The 24,357-nt window shown below is 38.2% G+C and overlaps 1 protein-coding gene across 1 annotated transcript; it reads right to left on the bottom strand.

The window, feature by feature from the left end:
* Positions 1-1,626: 1,626 nt before the first annotated feature.
* Positions 1,627-23,629, bottom strand: LOC147054646 (uncharacterized). The gene is made up of 5 exons (XM_085916800.1): positions 23,499-23,629; positions 16,543-16,659; positions 16,298-16,333; positions 3,373-4,439; positions 1,627-1,750 (listed from the first exon to the last, which is right to left on the bottom strand). Exons 4-5 carry the CDS (start codon positions 3,780-3,782, stop codon positions 1,735-1,737), a joined length of 426 nt encoding a protein of 141 aa, XP_085772926.1. The 5' UTR covers positions 3,783-4,439; positions 16,298-16,333; positions 16,543-16,659; positions 23,499-23,629; the 3' UTR covers positions 1,627-1,734.
* Between the last annotated feature and the right edge of the window lie 728 nt (positions 23,630-24,357).

Genomic DNA, 24,357 nt, shown 5'->3' with positions numbered 1-24,357 from the left:
TCAGCTGCTAACTTCATTAATACCGTATTAATTCTTTTTAAACAATAAAGCATTTCTACAAAATGATCACAATCTGGTCACCTGCTAGAGTTTCAATTCACATCCTCCACGTTCTTGCAGCATTTGGGGAAGCCTTCCAGAATTTCAGAGAACTTGTTGATGATGTCGGCCCAGTACCTAAGACTCTCTTTTGGGAGGCACAACTTGCCCCCCGGTGTTAAAGCCTTGCCTGTTAAAGGAATTGAACTTTAACTCAATACAAAACCGTTGCTTGTAAGTCATTAATGATTCTGAGTCAGCGGCTGGGTCAGTCAAGTCACACTCTTTTAAATGACCTCCCTCATGATGGACTAGCAAGGAATGTTTAATCAAACTGCTGATCTGCTTGCATCAATAGAACCTCGACAAGAAGCTCTTTTAAGTACGACTGCATATAATTTTGAACAATACATTTCAAATGCTTTGTGTATATCAAAAAATACAATTGAAATGTTTACATAACTTAGGGCAATCAAGTTCGGGTGAAAATGCAGTAGTAACTTTTTCTGAAGAATTATCTAGTCCAATTTAAAAATTTCACGACATCGCACAACATAGATTCAAGCACAGCACACTCAAAAAATATACCCAATTCAAAAGTATTGCAGATTTTAAAGTACAGGACAGATTGTCTAGTGGAATACGTGTCTGATTGAAAAACAACCATTGCTCAATTACATTTTGACCAATGTGTACCCAAGGGGTCCCACAGCAATAAGATTCAAATCTTTCATTTCGTATGTTCTCAAATACTCACAGCTTGGTCACGGAACTCACAGTCTGTCTACAACAGTAACCTTTGTAAAGCAAAAGAAGCCAAGTATCCCATTAACTATACGCAAGTATTTGTAATGTTTGTATATTAACCTTGCAGTTTACAGACCAGTCATCATAGGAAAAGTTGCATAACATAATAAACTCCGTAAAAGTTTGGACACTGTTAGAACACTATACATGTGTGATTTTGCACACAGAAAAAAATATTTACATTGTTATTCTAACGTCATAATTGTGTTTTGTTTTCGAATTGTTATTGTTATTATGAAAGCAGACTATTGTCTCCATTATGGCATTATTATCTAACCTTATCTGAGGAGGAATGGGGAGACACTTCTTGGAGCAGAACTGTCTCTCTGCATGCAAGTATTTATGAAATTGTGTCCCTTGTTTTCCCAAAATGTTTGCCCCGTCTGTTCTCTACTTAAGTATTAATATTGTTCTTGGCATTAGTAATCCTTGTAACTTGTTACAATGATAGCTGTCAAGTAATTAGTCATCTAAGGCGTTAGGTTTAATTGAAGTTACTATTCAACGACTAAATGCAATACTTTGTGACAAAATACAGATAGTCAACTGTTTATCTTCAAGGAAAACAATAGCAGACAGTTGCCACTAGGCTGCAGAGCTGAGTATCATGAGGCGCAAGTCATTGAATCACCGCGCAAAATGTAGCCACGGAACATGCATGATTTGCACATGCAGCAAAACTAATAGTTAAAATAAAAATAAAGTAGATAAAATGCAACGTTTTGCTCACCAACAGGCACCCAACAACCAACTGTTGATTATGGAAGATAAAACATAAAAACGATTGACATGTTATGAGGTGGGATGATGTCACCACCGCCCATCGTCTAGGAGGAGTGACGACACGTTTTCAGCACCGAGACGCTCGTGTTTTCAAGCTTTGTTGAGTCATCCCATGTGGCAGCTATGGATGATAATAAGGGTGGTTGTACACGCTTAGCTATAGTGTTTAAAAAGTAGAAATAAATAGAAAAAAAATCAAAAGTAGCATTTATATTGCTACCAATTAATTAATTAATGTCTCGAGCACCAAATGGCCACCGCATCTCACAATGCATTGTGATTCACAAATAATACAGCAATATATGTAAAATTCATTGAACAGGAATTTGCTAGTGAACACATTAATTGTCAACCCTCTGATAAAAAAACAAGATAGTTATTCAGAGGCTGGATCATATCAATTGGATTTTTGCTGATTTAAATGGAGAGATTTCTTGCACAGAGCCACACAATGCATTACATTGATTCACCGAGGTTCCACTGTAATTGTTTTCTAAATATCAGCCATTTTTAGACCTCTTTTTACACAAATTCTAAAAAAACATAAAAGAAGTACAAGTACCAGTGAGTGAACGTGTGGAGCTTGACAAGACATATAAATATGTCTTTGGGAGTGGATGAGTTAACTTCTGTTTCAAATTAGACTAAAAAACCCTCAAAAGATACCAGAGAATAAAAAATACAAATAAAAAGCATCCCACAGGTTAGCAATGCTGATTGGATAGAAAATAATTCTGAATGCACAGCAGTACAATGTGTTCTCACAGTGGAACATCGAAGAACCATTAATGTGTGGATAATTCATGACCCTCCTACATGACCGGATTCTTCAAAAATATGCTGTCTAAATGGCACCTTGCTTTCTGTTAAAGTACTAAGCTAAAAAAGATTTCAAGATGAGGGGATGGAGGTCTGTGCTGATGGTCCACTGGCTATAATGACAGTTTCTTACTCATAAATGATGCCTCTGGGGACATGGAATCTTGGAAAAAAAGACAAGCCATTGAAGGTGTGAGTAATGAACCAATTGCTGTAAGTGGCCTCTGAGGATTTAGCACAGCTACCTGGCACACATTCGATATATCATCTCAAATCAGACTGAAAGGGAGCATCTGTCAAAAATGCACCGAATATGCTCTTGTGCTTGTTTGTCTCAGTTCAATGATGCAATCTATTTTATCGGTTTTTGTTTGTCTTTAATATATAAAGTCCCCTTTGGATCCAAAGAAGAATGTTTCGTCAATAATTCATTACGGTGGACAAACTGAGACTGAGTTTGTTTACCTTAGCTTCTGAATTGATGTCATCAATGAAAGAACACGTTGTCCTGCTCAACTCTGAGAAAATATTGAACAAAAAGGCATCCAAGAGGAGGCCAAATATGAACATTATCTGATGTAACAACTGTACCACTGATGTACAGATGTTTTCTGGTTATTGATCAGAAATGAAATACTTTCTATACTAAAACATATCTGGCTGAATTGTGAACGTTTTATAAAAGATGGGCAGCACTGCATCATTTTAGGAACTGGTAAAATATTCATTGCTTTGAACGTAAAATCTTAATTCAAGTTGTGGTGTTTGATAATGCATAGCAATAAAAAAATGTTGAAAGAAGCTTGAATATGACAAATTAGCAAAGCTGATAAAGCGTGTGATACATTAGTCCAAGCAGCATGGATTAAGGCGATGCAGCCCTTGTGGGAAAAGGAAAGCCGTGTAGGGAAGGCCCATACCAACCTGCTCTCACTGCCTTGCTCCTTCTTCTCTCTGACTTTCAGCCACTTCCTCAACAGGAAACGCTTCCGTCGTGGAGAGGCACTGGGCGTAGAGCATCGAGACCACGAAGATGGTGCGTCTTCATCACTGGATGGCGTGATCTCAATGGATGGCAGCTGAAGGTATTCCTTGGAGCCAGAGTGCGAGCGAGCCTTGAGGTTACTGCCGCTTAGCTGTCCCGCTTCCAGTGATCTCTCAGTGGGGACATTTCTCATGCGGCGCATCTTGAAGCGTTTACGGCGAAGCGTCGGGGTCGAGGAGCTGGACCTCATGGAGCAATCCGATAAGGTGATGTTACCTCCTTCGGAGTATGCTGGCGCATCATTTGGAACACTCACTTGGAGTGAAGGAGGTCTAAGTGTGTCACTCATGGTGACTATAATACTTCAATACGTCAATTCAAGAGTGACGCTACTGGCGCTTGAAAGGGTTGGAGGGAGTAGGCACAATTTCTATCCTTGCCTATTTGGCGGTCCTCACGCTGCTTCCACAGTCCTCCTGGTGCACTGTTTAAATCCTTTTCAAACACCAGCCGGTAGACTGAAGTAAGGCTAAAGAGTCCTGATAGCAGCTATCTGAGTTCTGACTAGTCTGTTTAATGATATGCCTCTATTTTGTGGGTGGCTGGCTGACAGACTGACGAGCAATCTTATGGTACAAAATTTAACCTCTCAGGCTGGGTGAGGAGAAGGCTGTGATCGATAACAGAAGGGGCTTTTGTTCCGAGTAGCAGATGAAACATGTATAAGGCATGTCAAGGAGTGTAACCAAATCCCTGGTCTTTTCTAGGGACCGGCAGGCCAAGTTACACACTCAGCCTTTGGTTAAGACCTTGCCGCCAAAGCTGTCACCTTTGCTTTTTCTGCTAACAGTAATACAGAAGGCACTGTTAATACATATGTTGCTGTAGTTTAAAGTCAATGAGGTTGTTTGATGAGGTTATTGTGATGTTGATGCTGGTTGTTGCAGGCTGGGTTTGAAGTCCAATCTTGTGCTCCAGGGTATCATTGTCTCCACGCAGTTATGGCCTAAGGGTTAGAGGGAGGTGATAGGACTGCAGGGTACAGGAAAGTCTGAGGGTGATGATGGCCAAGTTAAGCAAAATACACACAACACAGAAGATAGCCACACACTCACAGTCACACACACACAGTCGCACGCACACACGCACACACCATTAATTCAATCACAGAGAATGGATGTAAAAAGTTACACAAAGTTCCTTACACCCCTATCTTTAAACTAACAGTGCCATCTAGAGGAGTCAAAAAACCTAAATTGGTTCATGAAGCATATTGAAGGCTTTATTGTCCAAGCAATGCCAAATGCATCACTCCCTAGCCACTGTCTTCCTCACAAGAATGAGCAACAATTCGCTATAAAATGACTTCTAATTTAGAATCATTTAGTTTTTAATATAAAAATGTTGTAAGAATCCACACATGAAATATAAACAAACAACAAAATATAAATAATGATGAATTTTTCCATGATTATTTAATTGACCAAAAAATGAAAGTCATGATCATCTATTTGAACTTATTTCATTCAAAATTATTCATGTTTATCAATAGACTTGAGAAATAAAATGTGATTCCTTTGGAATGAAAATAACATTTACAACGAGTCAAGATGAGGCTAAATAACCAAACGTGTACCAGCACTTCACCAAGAAACTGGTTCAGCCTGATTTTTTTTTTCCCCAAATTTCATGGTGAATAATTGACATTTCATAAGTATTAAAGGAAAACATCAAACTTTGGCAATTTATTGAATGTAAGTGAGTTTTGCAAATGAAATTTAAAGCAGTAGTCATGAGAAAGGAAAGGAAAATGACGCGATGGCGAACATGCAAACCATCTTTTTTTTTATGCATGGTCGCAGCCATGCACACAGTCCCTGTGACCTGCGTGTGGAAGCAGGAAAATATCATGAATTAATCATGGCCAGACAACGTTTCTCATTACAGCCTCACACATTCTGGCAGCTTTGGGTCATGGGATGCCATTTCCAGGCTCAACTCAGGTGAGCTGTGAAAGAATGTAGTGTAGGCTTCAAGCAACTTCATTGAGGTTTGATGAGTTCATTCTTTTACATTTGATTATGAGGCAAAGTGCATTAAAAAAAAACAAAAAAAAAAACGACACGTGGTTTTATGGCAAGAGACGGCGCACCTGTGTGATACGAACGCTCCGTAATAATATTAAAAAGCAGAGCGCACAGCAGGAGGAAGCTGAGCAGTCTAGCCATCTTGTGTCGACGCAGCTTGAGAACTTTGTCATGCATGCATTAACGTCGTGAACAGATGGACCTACCACGGGGAAGCTTTGCTGTTACAGCTGCGACTGAGAAGACAGTTATCGCTCCGTAGCGAATAAACGGTGTAGAACAGAATAGACATTGATTGCTTTGAACGCATCATTACTGACCATCAATAGTGAACTTAATTACTCAGTGCCTTTCTATTCTTAGCAGCGTGTGAGATTACGGAGGCATTTAAACGCTGATAGAATTTATAAAAAAACATCTTTAGCTCAATTCACCTTCTAACGGGGCATGAAATGTACAAACCCTAACACTAGTCAAACTTTGTTTACATAATACATTTGAGAAGATCATTTTGACTGCTGGTGAAGATAATTTTTTTGACTGTCCCATTCCAGTCCTGTCGGCATCAAACATGAGGATCACAGTGGTTATCAACTACCATACAGTTTTCATGTTCATTCCAACTCCATCTCCTTCATCTGAAGCAGTAACATCTACAATTCTACTGAAGATTTCATGGGTATTCTTCCAGGACTAACATTCACCCATGCATATAATTGCACTTAGAGATTTTAGAAAACGAACATTAATGAATTAAGTATGATATGTTATGATGAGACAGTGTGCGCCCTGCGTTCTCTGTCGCCAAACACGTTTTCCAAAAAATCATTTATTAAAAGGATGAATATGGTGTTCTTGAGGGTAAGAGAACCCAGTGCCCTAAGCCAAGACATTTTTTGGGCTTCAGGGTCATTGCTATAATCATTGCTGGAATGACCAAAGCAGGATTTTTTTTGACCGAGACTATGTGGACACAATTTGTGCCCGTTGGCTCCATTGACTCCCAGTGAACATTATCATCTGGTAAAACGTCTCCTCTGACACTACAGGCAAAGGGCTAGTTGTAGCAGATTCAAATAGTATGTTAAATGTGTCCCTCTGTGATCACTTCTCATTGTTCTGAGAATCAAATGTCACAAAAATGTTAGGTAAGCCTCCTCACTACCGGCCTTTAAACCTTGCCTCAAAGCATTTTTAGTTGGCATTTTATTCAGCATGAGTGTTTGTCAGTGTGTGACATAATTTTGCTCCATCTACAGTACTTTGTATGCAGCGACGGGTGCTTCGAAGTGCTCTCAGGTGAGTTGAGTTGAGTTGAGCTAATTGCTAAACTAATTGACGGGTAATGGTTGTGTGAAAATGCCTTTAAGAACCAAGCATAGGTGCAAGAAGCATATCAGTTCTACCATTGCCTATATCAGATGATGCCTGAAAACCAAAAGGATAATGTTTACACAAAGAATTACAAGGCAAATTGGCAAATTGAAAAGCTGATCATAATCATAGGAAGAGGTTTTGTTATTATTGTTTTATTTTTTCTTTACAACCCCAAGATTATTTCTAGAAATGAGAATCACAAATCATTAAGCCACATGTTAATATTTAATACAAATTCCAAGCTTGCTCTTTAACGTATGCGATGATGTATTATGAAGCACCCAAAGGGACTCAAACTCCAGAGCTTTTAAGCTATTCCATACGCATTGCTGTTCCCATCGTGTAAACATCTGCCTACTTCAATATGCCTGCATTCATCTTTTATTTAGAAACTTCTAAGAATAGTCGTTTAACACTATGGAAAGCAGCACACGAAGGACGGTTGTACCAAACCAAAAGTCCTAACCTGATGCCAGATGTTCACATACTAAAAACTTGACAAAAAAATAAGTCACTCCAGAGAATTATGTGAAACCAGTGTTGTAACAGATGGCTGGAAGTTCCTCACAGAGTTTAGATAAATTTGCCACGATGACAAAGGATTTCGAGCAATTACAGTCATCTACTATGTCTGGGCTGAAATAAAAGGGTGATAACAGAGCTACAAACTGTAGCAAGTCAAGACACATAAATGATGGAATGTCAAGAACTGTGTGATGGAACATAAAGCTTCTTTTGCCTCGATCGCGAGTGATCCTGCAAAATTGGTGCAGCGTGTCATAACACAACATCAAGCATTAATCCACTTCAGCCTTTTGCACAGAATCCCACAAAGCAGATTTCCCCATTTGTGTGTGCTTTCACACAGTGACAATCAAGTAATTGAAGGCTTCTGATGTGATATATTTACATTTGATAGACAGTAACACAGCAAGGCGTAAAAGATATTAAACATCACATCCTGGTCACAGCAAAGAATATTACTCATAGAATAACCTTACACGCTGGGACGTCTCTCCTTCAATTCTGCCATTTATACACACAGTAGCCAAGCAAGAGTGGGTGAGAGGCGGGGAACCATAAATCTTTCATAAATGATTTGAAAAGGGATGTAACACTCCAAATCATATGCACTCTATGGGAAGTGGAGTTCAGCTGGCACACAAGTTGTATTTATGGAAGCATCAAGAACTGAGCAAAACTTGCCAAGCCAATGTCTGAGATTTTTTATTTAGTAAATGGACCACTCCACTAACACCTCAGCATATGAATTCAACAAAGTGAGATACCTGCATAGAGGAGATAAGCAAGTACAGGACTCCCTCCAGCTAACATTAGTGTTGATCTATTGAACCAAACCAATCAAACACTGTTTCAACAAGCTCAATTGGCCGTACAAAAACCTTATCGTGTGTGTGACTAACCACACAGATGTTCGTCATCAACCAGCATTGAATTATTAAATTGTGCCAAGAGTTGCCATTTATTCAAACGGAATTAAAGAGATCAATGATGAACTGACAGATAATCGTGGAAGTGAACCACATAATATAGAATAGGAGAAAGAAAGTATTCTTGGGGGCTAATGTATAAAAATTCTGAAGAACTAATACAGAATACATACACAGGAAAAAAAACCCCTCAAAAGCAAACATTTCTTATCTACTTCATTCACTGCTGTAAACTGTATATATAGATTGCTTTACAATGTCATTTCCTATTGGCTAAAATGGAGTTTTCCCTTGCCCGATAGTTTCTAAACAGCTGAGAAAAGAAAGGCTGTCGGAACATGTGAGTTGGTTGCATTCAAAGTGGTTTTACTTGAAAGAGGCAACCCGAGAATCAAAGCCAGGCAACTACAAGCGCAGTGTGCTAACAAGCCAGAAGTAACTAGCAAGCCTTTCCACAGAAACAAAATCTGCATAACAGTCCAGGTTGAGGATGTTGAGGCTTCTATGTGAAAGCATTGTGATACATGAAACCCACAGGTGTCAAATCCAGGTCCAGAAAGTGATGGAGCAGGCTCTCAATTTTGTTGCATACCTGTTGTAAAATGACAATAAAGGCATTCTATTCTATTCTATTCTATTCTATTCTATTCTGATATGATATGATATGATATGATATGATATGATATATGATATATGATATATGATATATGATATATGGTATGATATATGATATGCTATATGATATGATATATGATATGATATATGATATGATATAGGATATGATATATGATATGATATGTGATATGATATAATATAATATAATATAATATAATATAATATAATATAATATAATATAATCTATTCCCACAGTTGACGCAATATATTGATCAAAATCATAATTACAGTGTGTGTGTCTGTGTTTGTCGACACCGAGAAAGGGGACTTAATTTCTTTTCATTTTCACTTTTAACAATAACAGCGTCTTTGTTATGGAGAAAAAAAAGGTAATATTCCTCAAGGGTAAAAAAAGTATTGCTCCATCTATACATTTTTAAAGTAACCCTCCCAACCCTGGATATTACTTTTTTTATTTTGTAGCAGCAGATAATATATATGATGTGTGTGTGTCTGTGTGCGGTAAAGATGTATACTATAAGTATCTATGCAGCATATTAAAGTTTGATTATCTTGTTTTCTGATGCACTGCAATTTTGAAAATTTTGCAAATAAACAGAGAGATGCATGGCTAGCGCACAAACATATCTTGTCCGCCGCCATGCTTGACCTTTTGAGCGTATTTGGGAACAAAGGGTTTAAGGTCACAGACAACCAATGTGGGATCCTTGTCTGCCGTTGTGCAATGAAAGTGAGTAATTGCGACTTTTCATGCCCACTCAGTGTGACTTTATATGAGTGCCGCTTGTAAAATGGCTCAATGCAGAGCTCAGACAATGTGACCATTGATAGTGAAGTGACACAGAAACTTTCTAGTCAAGCTAGCATTATTTGACCATTACACTATATTTGTAAAATAAATATACATATATATATATATATATATATATATATATATATATATATATATATATATATATATATATATATATATATATATATATATAGTGAGGAAGAATGAACCTGTTTTGACCATAAAATGATTTTTTTTTCTGAATTTATCTCAAACTTATATGAAAACTACGTTTCCTCTGATTGAAGATAACTTTTTTATGCTGATTTATGTATGCTGAGTTTCCTCATTATACTGTACTGAAGTTTCTAATTGAGTCCTCTCATTACGTTATTAGCATATTTTGTATGGTTAGAGAAGTGGTCACAACTCAAACTGTAGCATTCTGAATGAGTCAGAGCTGTTTGATGCTCTTTTGAGGGAGTTTGGTTTGAAGACTGTTACAATCAAGAAATCTTGAAATAAAAGCATGCATACGCTTCTCCTGATCTTGGCGCATGCAATTCTCTTGCAACTGTATTTTTTTTTTTTTTTTTAAAACCTCTGCACAATAGTGGAGATTGAGATGTGTGCCCCCCGCACATGGAGGGAATGGATACGGAGGCTTTGAGTTTCTAAAGTCATTCATACAGATATGTTAATAATGGAATTTCACAGTTTGAGATGTGATTAAAACCACCGGAGCTTATCCTGTTGACTTTCCCTCGTGTTTATATATTTATTTTACACACATACGCACACATAGGCTAATCATGAACAGTAGCTTATTTGTGATAAGAGTGTCGTTTGAACACACACGTACTGTCAGGAAGAGGAATTCCAAGTACATGGTGTGGTTGTAATGTGCAGTCACCGAGAGTAATTCATGGCACACACTCAATAACTATGTCTGCCATTCAAAGACATCACATTACTCCCAAATGGGCTGCCTATAAAAACCCATCTCTGTTATTCATTAGCTCACATGGAAGAAGGCCACGCACTTTACAACAACAGCATAAACACTGAGCAGAATCGCTCAGTGATCACTTTTAAATGCAGCTCAATTCATTACTGAATACAGAATACAATCATCGGAACTGTGTGAGTGGAATGCATGTTGTATGGCATGCCGATTTATTGGGTAGTTGCACTCATTTTTGTTAGAGTTTGGCTTCTTTGGCACATATTAAATAGTGTTTATTGTTGTGATTTTTTTTCACTGACATTGCTCTTGCATTTTCGCCCCTTGTACATATAGACCGCGTAAAACCAGAAAAGACCAGGTGTCACGATCAGGGGTCAAATGCAATTTCCAAGTGCCTATTTCATAGGGACCATCAATCATCCACAAGCGGAGATCTTTTTTCTGTTCTTTTTACATGTAATTTGGACTGCTTCCATCATTTAGCCCACGTGCCTCTTGCGTGCTGAATCTAAAGCAAATTAGTCAAGAAAAAAAAAGTGTGTTCACTCCCATAACGGCGCAATTGCCCATTTCTACCACTAAAAATACCAAAAGAAAGGAACAAATTAGCTCACAGATTGGGTAAGTAAATAAGGCCTCATGGTGGGTTTGACAAACCCCTCAACAAATCTGACCAAGCAATTTCAAACAGAGAAGCAAATAGAAATGTCAAGAAAATGTACATAGCATGTATGACAAATGGTAGACATCGAAGAAGCTGCAGGCATTTTGTTAGTCACATTCTCAACATCTGCCAATCCCTATAACTTGCAACTCCATTTCACTAGACTGGATGATAAATAATGTGCAGATGTTATTTTCTGCTTCCAATACCTCTTCGCGAGACACTTTCCTAGAGGATTTGCGTACAAGGTTTGACGTCACGATGTAACAGTTCAAAATGACAGCTCGGTTTCCAAAGCAACGACACAACGCATGATCACTTCTATATTTATCTGCTTTCAGTCCAAATTTGTTCACCATCGATCAAACTAATTGCTTTTGTTTTTGTATGTAGATTGAAACTGTAACATATCTGTATGTTGATTTTCTTATTGAAATAAATGGTCAATGCAAAACAACAAGGATGGGAAAAAAATCGTTTATCACAATCTTTTGCTAATCTTTGTGATAAATAATCTCCATGCGCCTTCATTAGTCGTTTCACCCCAGTGATTTAAACTTTAACTCTTCCCATGTCTGTCTGAGGTTTTCGAAGTGAATCGCTAAAACGTGTTCTTTCTTTGATGAATCTATCACCCAGTAAATCAAATATTTTGCGGCTTTTTGGGGGATATTAGGTTATGCTGAAAAGGTTGCTGAATACGTTAACTTTTATTCCTTTGTCCTCAGAGTCGGCTCACGCACAGAGGCAACCTTCTGTATGCATAATGCTATAAATATCCTTTAATATGCCATTGGGGGGGGGGGGGGGGGCGGAAGTCACACATCGATTGTGTAAAACTTCACAATATGACAGCAAGGGCTTTTGCAATTTCGACCTTATTGCAAACTTTGAATATAAATAAATCATTATCCAATATATTATACGAGCACAGATCAAAGCGAATTGAAGCAAAGATTTACATTGAGATAATGAGAGGATTGTCACTACGCTGCACTGCTCGTTCTTGATAAGAATTCAATCAAAAGACAACCTGCGTGGGAAGGCGGGAGATATTAGGCAATAAAGAATCATAAACTAATTAAAGCTGTTCCTATCTCTGGCATCAAAGATAGAAAATTTAACCCTCAATATTCAGAGTAAATACTTAACAAGTACATCAAGTATCTGTTCTTCGCAACTTGTCCTTGTCTGAAGAGGAACAACCCTTATTTGACTCAATTTTATCAATCACTATTCAAATCAGCATCTGCTCTCTGCGTATGCACTTTGGTTGTTGAGAGCTTTCGTGCAATAGTCATGCTATTAAATCGTGACGAAACCATTATAATTACAATTGCATTTAATAAGTCTCAAACAGCTTGCATGCTTAGAAGTTTTCCCATCAGGCTCCTTCCCAGTTAGGAAAAAAACAAATCAGCATTGATGTGCAAACAGCTACAAGCAGTTAATTAAACTGATCGTTCTTTCCGTATTCAGCCTAAGATAAAGGGCTTCAAAATCTCTCTGAGGACCTAAGCATTGTCTACTGATTAGTCACAGGTGGAGAAAATATATATATATATTTTTTTTTTACCACAATGAATAAGCTCCGTGGATTTTTTCTGAATATAGATGTTCTGTTGTTATGGTATCATTGGCTAAATTGAACAGACTCCCTATTGTATGCTCTTGATTAATGATAATAAACAAGAAGTCAATAAAGATACATAAAAAGAAGCAGAAGCCGGCATTTACTAGTTCAGAAATACCTTCAGAGCTGTGATCCAGCGTATCGGCACCCTTTTATGAGTGTGTCAGATGTGCGGAGTGAAAAGAAGAGTTTCAAATATTCTGTGTTTCTTTCCAAGATGAATTGATGGAGTTAACTGTGCGTGTAATTGAGGCTGTTTGTAACAGCAAAAGTTTGGAGGAGTGTCAAAGGTGAACCTGTCAGTCCAGATTGAGGTCACGCAGAGGTGCATCTTTATACCAAAAAGTTTGCCTCCTGTTTCTTTGAGTTGTTACTGTAGAATTCCATGTGCAACCAATTGCTTTATTAAGTTAGGTTACAGGGAAGGGAACATTGTATTTTTCATTACATTAGTCAACCGTAAAATTTAACCAGAGATGGCTTTTTGTGTCCCTTAATGTATTTTGATACTGCAAAAATGTCTAGTTGCTTTACAGAACATATGGTTTTTAAAATATTTATTGGTTTGTTTTTACACAGCACACAAGGCCATCCAGCAACAGCACCTGATTGCCTCTCGCCATTCATAGAAGTCTTGGTCTTCAGGTCCGAGGGTTCCTTTTAAGTTCTGTTATATTATTTAACTAAGCTTTTGAATTATTTTCCTAACCTAACACGGTCTCATGCTCTTCAGTAACATTGAATTTGTTTGATGTTAATTCCTTGGGTGTAATTCCAAAGATGGCATTGTCTATCCATCCCAACCTCACATTACCACACATGCATAATAGCTGCTAATGATATATAATTCAGGAGTAATAAGATTTATAATATACTGTACTTTCATTTAAACCTAATGATGGCAGATATAAATTATGTATTGTTCTTGCCTGTTGCTTGCACATTTAGCAGTTGCAAGTAAACTCCATTGCCGGAGCTTAGGTGGTACTGTGTTAATTTATGTTTATTTGAATCAAATATTGTAGCTGACCTAACATACAAACACTACAGTTAACCAGTCATAATCCTGATCCTGCTTTCCAACAAAATAATAAAACAAAACAACTGGTCCTGTGTCACAGGTGTCACAGGTGAGTAGGGGGCAAAGAATGGGGGACACCCTGGACCTTTATTCAAACTCACATCCGCACCTCTGTACAATGAGTCGTCAACTGAACTAACAAATGTATTTGGAATGGAGGAGGAAGATGGAATTTTTAAGATAAAATTCAACCTCTTGACTAGAGAGGCAGATGTGCTAATCACAGTTACACTTGCTGAAACTCCAACGTTCAAAATACATTTCAGCAGAAGAATTGGGCAGAATGGCTGTAAAAGTGAAGACGGTAACTGTCACAATGTAGAAAGATAAGTCAAGCTGTGCAGCCTTTAGAAAATGCCTCAGAAGTGACACTAATTAAGCAAAAAGACATTTGCAAAGGCGCTTTTGCAAAAGGTCAGGAGGTTTGATGAGTCCGGATTTACACATTAACGGAGTGACTGCCACATCAGATCAAGAAGTGATGTGGATCATGCGGTTGTGGGGGTTGGGTGCCATAAATCAAAAGAAGAACATGCATCTTGATATGAAATATAACTTAATACGTGGAAAATTTTGACGATATATTTTAGATCAGAATTATGTCAAGGGCTGTTGATTCTTAAAGCAATTTATAACTGGAAACAATCTGTCTGGACACAAATTGGGGTCAATATGGCTTTCATTAACACCTTCTAATACCAGTCAGGTATGCCAAGTACGCTAAGCTTGTGTAGCTTTTGATGTTATTGAGGGAGTAGGCATGTAGGTGATTAGTGCAGGAATGTTAAAATTTTTTGTTTATTAACAGAGGGATTATTAAAGAATCTACTTTTAACACAGGCATCTTGAGATTCGGGCTTTATTCAACCCAATGGAAAACAATGTTAGTAAAGACACTGTTGCTTAAGATTACTCACTGGTAAATACTCACAGTTTGACTTAATTTTCAATTCGTCTTCACCTTGTTCGAGGTAATTAGAACTCAACCCAGTTGACTTTGGGTGAAACACGGTATCAGTGTTCACAAAAAAACAACAACATCCAAATTCACATTCCCACCTATTGACTGTCAACAGTTAATTGTCACTTCACTTAAAATGCATGATTTGGGAAAATGGAAATTAGCTGTTCATGCCAAGATCGTCTTTACACAGAAAATAGTAAACATTTTATGAAAAATTTGTAGATAACTCAAAATGTTCATAAACTGGGTCATTCGTAAATGGATGTTTCAACTGTGTTCAAAGACTGAGTAAAATTATTTGAACACTGATTAAGGGATTTATTGTGTTGACCTCGTGGGTTCGCTATACGGTAGAGCTAATGATGTTTTATGCAAACTAAAGCTTTACAAACAACACCCACTCAATGATTATAACACTTGTTAATCAGGTCAAATCAATGTTCTGATTGAAGCTTTGTTATGAGGATCATGTTGAGTATGTGTGCGTGTCTGACTAACTATTGTTTTGGGAGCAAACTTCCCTAGATTGAAAAACTGTCCGATTTGTATTTTCTTAAGGAAATCAAACAATATGCGTCCTACGGTGTCAGATGTTTGGGAGAAGCAAGATCATTGTGTGAAGACTTTTATAAAAAGAAATAATGGCCTGTATCCAAGTCACCTGATGCTAATCCTCAGTTACAAACAGAACACAACGTAAGGTCCTAATAAAGTCCTAATTGTATGACTCATTTTTGCTTTCTGCTTCCCGAGTCACACTGACGTCAGAAATGTCATGAAAATGTGTGACTTAATATATATTCCTGTTTCAAGGCAAACCCCATTTTTAAAAGGAAGTCCATCTTACTATTTCTAGCCAGCCACCTCTGTTGTTTGGTTTACTGCAGAGAAAATATAACACAGATTTTATTTATGGCTGCTGACAGGTGAGAAACACTGGGCTGACGCTGAAGCGGCACCCTTCATCTTTACCTCAAATTACCTGACTGCTTGTGAAACTACCTGACAAGTCAAATAAGTGCTCTCAGCGCCGATGAGGTGGTGATGGGGTCAAAGTACTTCTAAGCTATCACGTCTCTCCTGACAGTGCCCAAACATTTAACGAGAGCATCACATTTCACTTATTGGCTCATTCACTCAAGCACATTCAAGGCAAATCATGCAGGCAGGACACATGTATGCAGCGTGCAATTAAAAATAAAAAACTGTGAACCGGAGGTGGCATACGCTACCTTGGTGTGGAGTTGAGTCAAAGATCATTCTGCCATCTGCCAAATAGATTCAAAAAAGAAAGTGAAGCTAGCTCTTTTTGCTCTATCCCTTAACATGATAAAGGAGAACTGTACTTCCGAGGGCATAGGGGATTCTGGGGGTGTCCCCTTTCAGGCTGAAACTGAAGCCAGAAGGATGCTCTCCTTGAGGAATCACAACCTCCTCCCGCTCCGGTTGCTGCTCATGCACAATGTCCCCCACTCACCATACGTCTTCAGCCTCCTTTCTCAGCTCCCTCTCTCCCTCTACTTCCTCATCCTGCTCCACTTGGACTCACTCACCGACAGGCGTGCATTCACTGAGGCAACCACAGAGCAGCACACTGCACACAATCAAAAGACAGGCATGTCAAAAAAAGACAAAAACACTCCTGTTAGCTCCGTTATATGCAATCCTCTTGTACATGAGGGAATATATTTTCGTGTTAAAACGAACAGCCAAAAAATGGGTATAGTTAAAAACTGCAGACAATTTAAACAGCATTATTTCATGTCTTCCATTTCCTTTGCAATTTAACCAGATTTGGAATGAACAACCCAAGAAAGACAGTGTGAAGACAGTGTGGAGGCAGTGTGACAGCATGGAAGATGGGTCAATTGGTAGGACAAAGCAGATGTTATGACTCATCTTTAAAAAGAAGAAGGAATCCCAAAGCCATGTTCCCTGCAATATACAGTATCCTGTGCGTTATATATACAGGCGCTGTAAAATGGTGTGCGCAGAATTGGATTGGATGCTCTGTAGGGATGTTAGGGATGTGCTATTTTGAGCCCTTCGGTTGTGATGCACAGCCATAGAAAGAAGATGCTTTATTAGGAGAATCTACCCTAAAACTAACATCACTCCACCCCCACGACCCCATCTCCACTGATTCTGCTTTTCTCTCCGTGAAGAAAATTTCCACCCTTTAAGGGGATAACAGCAGGAGGGAGGCAAGTAGCGAGAGATGGCGTTGTCTTGCAGATAAAAATAGTCATGCGGTGACCCGAGCCATTACCATATGGCAGGCTAAGTCCACCTGGTAGCAAATAACAGGTTGACACAGCCATGTTTCCTTTTTTCTTTTTTTTTATTGTTTGTCATGGCTACACAATGTCCCCATATGACTACAGATCAATTTAGTTTGTCGCAGCCATAAACAAAAATGAATAACTGGATGAGCCAAAACTTCCTTCAATTTAACAAATAAAATACTCAGGGAATCATTGTTGGAAAATAAAGAAAAGAGGATTGCAGTTGGTAAACACTTATATTTGTGTAGCATTAAAACTGGCAGGCATATCTAGATTTTCATGCTGGGGCAAGTCTAATTTTTCATGTTTGGGCACTGCAATTTGGCCAGTGTCAAAAAGTTCGGGGACTGCATTAACACCAGACAGTAAGAAAAATGCATGTCTAGGATGTAACACCGATACGTGGTTCAAATGGGGTGTCATCTGATTTCGACCCTGAATGGTGTCTATTTGAAATTTAAACCACTAATAAAACTTTACGTAATAAGTCAAGGTGACTGGTTAGAGTTGACACAAATTTCTTTAGCATCATTTTCCTCCTCGCTTGCAAGACGGAATCATACGTTTCATTTGGTGGGAAGTTAGGAGGCTGTTTGTCCACAATGTCCCTTTCAAACTCCATTTCCGGGATTTTGTTTTTAGTTTAGAAACCACAACTTGTGACCATAGGTAAAGCTGGGAACTGATAAATCGAGACCTCGGCCTTTTGGCTTTACACCAAGACAGACTGATGCACCTGACGTCGTGCTGCTGGATCCTACCTCAGTAACATCTTTGAATGCCCCCTTCCTCCTGCACCAAATACATGGTCAACACTGCATCTCGAAATTATTAGCCTCTGGCTTGTCAGGGGACTCAGGCTGTCCGTGTGGCTTATTGTGGCTAGACTTGCTGGACTCAGACTTCCTCTGAAGATATGATACACTCAAGATATACAATATGAAGCCACTGTTGAAACATGTAATCTAACTGGAGAATAAAATGACACAGTATAAACCAAGTATGGAGGCGCCTGACTGTTGAAGGAACATACATAAGTAGTCACGTTTTAAAGTGAACACAAGAAAAAAAAAAAAGAATATAAATAGAAAATAATCTGAATGTGAAATTTTGTTTTGAAATCCAAACAAATTAGACCACATTACAAAAATGGACTGTGTTTGATTTTAGCGGTTTCACTGTAAATAAAACATATTTGTCAGAGTCTTTTTCTCCTCATAATTAACAAATAATGAGTTTAACATCGTTCTGCTTACCTTGTGTGTGTGAGAAGGTCATTAAAGTGGTGATGATAATATGCTTCACTCTCAAGTCCGATCAAACATATAATCAAAGTAACAATAATCAGATTCTTCTTTAAGATTTATATTTTGTAATATGATAATTAGATAGAGAGCAAAACCTGCAACTAGTAAAAACAAGTGTGTTCATATATTGTATTGTTTTACAGTACAAGGACATTATGCACAATACAGTATATGAAAATAATAAAAGGAATGTATCCAGATTCAGATCTTGCAGTAGCGATGCATGACATTTATATGGATACCTTTAACAATGTGTGTGTAAAGGTTTGTTCAGCATTCCAAGATTTGAGCACAGGCTGACAGAGCCTCCATCTATGAAGCTATTTTTCATTTTCTCATTCTCTTTTTTTTTAGGAATCAAAACACAATGGGATTTAATATGCCCAACATCACTCGACTTCTGCCTTTATGTTCAGTGAAGTACCAGATTTATCCATTTAATTCTGTCCCACAATGAATGTTCAGTAGTTTCTCGTTTTCTCGTAATGTCACTATGAGTCATTAAAACCATATTTTGAAGTGGATCTGCCTAATAAAAAGCCGCTTATAATCTAACAGTGACAGAGAATTACAATGAGGTACTTTGAACATTGCTTTAACTTCATGAATGTAGCTTGATATTTCCACAACTGCCAGCTTTAAGTCAATGCACAGTAAAATAAGCAGTGATTATCTTTTAAACCCTGTTGTGACCAAAAAAAAAAACAACAACAAGCACAACCACTGTATTATAGTAATAATTATATGCAAAGAGTGCATTGGACAAGTCTGACAGCATTGCTTGCTTCTCTATGTGTGTATTTTATGGCGGCATTTTTTCAAAATGATGATAGCATAACATCTCTACATTCTCTGTAGTTTTCCTCAACCTTCATAAATATTCATACACATTTTGTACTGCACAATATGAAGTAGGCAACAGATAACATAATTATATGGGATGGCATGGCTCAGACCATGTCAAAGTGTCCTTGAGCAAGACGCTTAACCCTCAGTAGCTCCTGATGGTATGTCATCAGAAGGTGGATTAAGAAGCAGTGTGAAGCACTTTGAGTGCCAAAGGTAGAAAAGTGCTATACAAGTGACAGTCCATTTACTTTTACCAAAAATAAAGCAAACCATGAAGGAGAGGAAGGCAAAGAAGGGTAATGCTGTTGTGCCATCATGTGGACAAAGTCTTCATCACATGGGAGTTTTTTTTCCATTCCAGTGTTTACAATATCAGTAGGGTATGCATCGTTACGACACAAGTCTTTAATTTAACACATATGTATAGAAAATGGATGGATGAACCTTTTATCACTAGCATAAAACTTTCATGCATCCAGAAGGTATTTATAGCATTTCTGGTCAACTTGAATTAAAATGGCTAGGATTTTGCTGGTTTATAATAATTTGTGTTTGGCTCGCCAGGCAACACACAAGCAGATTTTTTAAAGCAAAGAAATGCATCAAGTCAATATGCTCACTACTGTAATTGGGCTGGAGTCTACATTTCATTGGCAGATAATTAATGTTGCGCTCGAGTGTGAGCAAAGGGAATAACTCTGGTGAGGCTTTGTTAAGCCACGACCCGAGAGACTCTGCGGTCTACAGTCTGCATAGGGAGGGGATAGGAAAAGAGAAGGAGACTAAATCAATGTCCCTGCATTTGCTCATTAACCAAGGACCTTGGAAGAGGCAGCCTTCAAGGAGTCTCCCTTGGGGGCGCACGAGTGGTGTCGTTAAGATGAAGATTCTCAATACTATTTCTTTCCATCCTCTGAACTGTGGTCAGCTCCCGAGCAGAGTGTCAAGTTAACACCATGGGTTCTATTTTTGTAGATGTAAAAACAAGCACATCTTGTTTTTTGTGAAGGTGCAAGCCCAAATGAGCGAAACGAGTCTTTCGTCAGCACACAAAATAAAAATCGCCTGTTTTTACACATGGAGTGCATCTACAAATTTGAGCCCTGTGTTGCTTTCACTTCTGCATTAACACTAACTGTTACGTAAACATGGCATCTGTACGGAAGAGGATTAGGCCGAGTGAAGGGGAAAAAAATGGGGTGACAGGATTCAGAATTTTTTTTCTTAAAATTCTGACTTGAAAGTGAGATGACTTTAAAGTGGGAATGACTTTGAAGTCAGAAAGAGGGAATTCTGACTTTAAAGTGGGAAGTTGGAATTCTGATGATAGTCAGAATTCTGACTCTAAAGTCAGACAAGGGGCATTCTGACTTTAAAGTCAGCCTTAAAGTCAAAATTCTCACTTTAAAATCAGAATTCTGAGAAAAAAGTCAGAATCCTGTCACCCCCCTTCTTTTTTCTTCACTGGCCCTAATCCTCTTCCGTATATCTGTGAATCTGCTACAATGTTTTCACTAACTGCAGGAAGAATATTTAATTCGTTAATTTAAAGAAAATCAATTTCCATTAATTTATGATGATGATTATTATTATTTACAGTCAAGTGATAATGCATACACAGGCACACGCGTGCACATGCGCGCACACACTCAAGGCCTCACTATGACATATGGCATAACATAATGCGGAATAACTCGTGGTTTGCGATCCAATAAAAGGATCAGTTTTATAATCTCTCTGGCTGCATTTTGTTAACTGGTCTGCCAGTTAAACGCCAAGAGAACTCTGTAAATTCAAACAGGATTATGTCTTTTGTTGTTTGGATTATATGAATCTAATTATGTTGCAGAGGGCTTAACTGCCTCTGTGGCTTATCAGTTTGATTTCCTACACTGTCACCAAAAGCCAGGCCAATTACTAGTTTGTGGAGAAAACAGCAGATTATTAAAATGAAACTGTAATATTAAACAGAAATGAATTTGCTGCATAATAAAATCTAAATGGAAGACCATAAACAAGTGCATAGGTCCACAAAGTAGTAATAGGGACATAACAAATACAACCTTATACCTGATGTCTTTTGCTTTTTCAAATATTATAAAATGCAATACAGATGAAAAACAATCATACTACAGTACTATCAAACGCTACAACGTTGAGATTTTTTCCGAGAAATATGCCGTTCAAAGAAATCTAATGACATTCTACAACATAAACAATCTAATAAAAATAACATCAACCTGGCTATTACATCCTGATATTATAGAAGTGACATAACCTAATGTAGCATATATGAATATGACTTCAAATTTTATAATGGTAGATTTTGAATGCAACTGTTGTTTATACAGTATATGTAATTTACATACAATATGGCAAAATACATTTAAAAGACTGCTGCATGTAATAGGCCTAATGTGTTGTGACCCGGGCTGTCGGTGACTTGTCGTTTCTCGATGGATCAGTCGTTATAAAGTTGCTGATCCTTTGTACTTTGTCCTTTTGTCATAAATTCATTGTGATTCCATCATGTATTGTTGCTATGCAGTTGCTGTTTCCCTTATATGCTTTGTCCTGTTATGTCAACCTTTATTCTGTCATATAGAGCTGATGTCTTACAGTATATAAACTCAGGTTACACTGAGAGATTTTGTCAGCGCACCGAGGTTTCTTACAGAGCTTCTAATTTTCTTGAGTGCTCAGCCCTGCTTACTGTTGATACTTGATAAATACTTTTCAACTTTTGTGCCATATCTGCTCCTGGGTCAATATGTGACAAAATGTCAGTCAATAGCACCCACATCGTTGTTCTTCTATTTTTATCTTCGAAACAAGCGATTAGCAAAAAAGTTAAAACCACATTTATCATTGGATTTTCTGTTAAACACTTTTTGTCAAAGTTTTTTCAAACAATCCAGGACGCTGGAAGACTGGAAATGCATCATCAGGCTTTCTTTCCCAGCATGGTGGTGATCAGAGCTTTTGCAGGGATGACAAAAAGATCAATTTCTCAACTGAGATCTGGAGCTTTCTCATTGAATTGGACTACTTTGACTTGAGTCCTCATTAGTGTGCTCATGCACACACAGCATTCACGCCGCCATATACTGGTACACATACATGAGAAGCGTCAGCTGCAGTTGCAAACCGAGAGTTTTGTAAACCATTTAATTAATTGCCAGATCAAATGTGGCCTAATTAGTAACATTCACTACTATTTTTGTCGAGATCAAAGGGACGTTTTGTTTTTGCCAGCATTTTATATGTAAGAGCAGAAACATTTCCTCGTAAGACTGAACACTTTCCCAGGTGATTGTCTGTTTCAGTCTTGGTGAGGTGCTAGGGAAGCAGTTTTCACTCCGTGAAGCACTCCTACCTCCACTGAGACCATCATCCATTTGTAGAGGCAATCAGCATACGATGGCGTGGGCCCAACCTAACCTCGTCCTGTGCAAAACGCTCAAATATACACAGCTGACTGCAAAAAATCAGAGCGCCCTGTATAACATCGAACAAATTAAATGACATGCTGTAATCTAATTTATAATGATGCACGGTCACTGCTGGTTTTCAAAGATTGATTAACCAAGGTGAGTTGTGCTTGGTGTTAAAATGACAAACTACAGCTGCAAAAATAATATGTTACCTTTGATTTTAAGCCCCGTGACAACCTGCGGCCGCTCACAGGTCAGTTCAGCTACGACAGCAGACTTGTGCTAGCTATGTGGGTCATCTTCAGACTCAGGTACACCAAGTGCTAAATTGTGTGTTCACCCACTCTTAGGCCCACTGCACATGTGATCCAAAACGTTACATCTGCAATGCTATTCACCTGCGATTTGAATTTGATATGGACGGTTACAGCCGACAAGCCACATTATTTCCTACTCTGATAACCCACAGAGGAAGCTTCTAACATGTCCTTATTTTTGTTGTGTTAGTGTAGATTAAGCATTACTTTAGCATACTTTGTCTTGCCCGACAGAACTTACCTTTTTCAAGTTGACATCAATCAATGAGGAATTAGGGGGAACCGCTAAATATCAAAATGTCCATAGGAGTAAATGTGACTGAGAATGGTTGTTTCCATGTGACGTGCAAATGGGAGGCAACCAGACTTTAGTTTAGCCTATCTTGCTTCTCGGCTGGAATGGGTTGGGCTAATGACAACTGCTGCCATAAAAAATGGATGGATGAATGCTTTCTTGAATTAGGCGCATGTCAGAATGATAACTGGTTTTACAATTTAAACCCGAGAGAACAGATGTATGCAAGTGCAAAGAAAACTCAAATATTTAAAGTGGAAGTGCTTCAGTGAATGAATGTCAAAAAATAGCATGCTATTAACTTCTCTCTATGGATTCATGGCAACGCCATAATTGGATAAATTGTCACTGAGTGAGATATACTGACGACACGAGTCACAGGGTAACACTCATTGCACACCAAGGGCGGCTATTCCATTTCAATGCTTGGAGGACAATGGACCATCCGATTAGAAAATAAATTATGTCAAAATGGAATCTTTAAACAAAGAGCTTTTATTATGAATGTGTCAATCAACACGAATTCAGTTGCAGGAAATGAAACAAAGCAAAGGCCGGCATATGACTTCTACCAATTGAGTCTTCAAAAGAACTACATTTTACTTAATGTAATTATTTTAAAAGCTGGTTGTAGAAGTTGTCTGACTATCCAATTTCAAAGGGATAAAAGCAGAAGGTATGGCAAGCCTAGCAGTGGTGTTTGCATCATCAGGTTCCACCAGAGGGAGCTGCAAGCAAAGTCACTCATGCACTGCTGAGACCATTCACCTAAGAGCCAACAACGAGTCTCATCCAAGTCAAAGTC

This window comes from Syngnathus leptorhynchus, chromosome 7 (genome assembly GCF_054491065.1).
Source record: "Syngnathus leptorhynchus isolate UIUO chromosome 7, UIUO_Slep, whole genome shotgun sequence".
In the NCBI taxonomy this organism is placed as follows: Eukaryota; Metazoa; Chordata; class Actinopteri; order Syngnathiformes; family Syngnathidae; genus Syngnathus; species Syngnathus leptorhynchus.
Note: the sequence above shows the minus strand (reverse complement) of the source record. Positions and strands in the feature narration are given on the sequence as shown.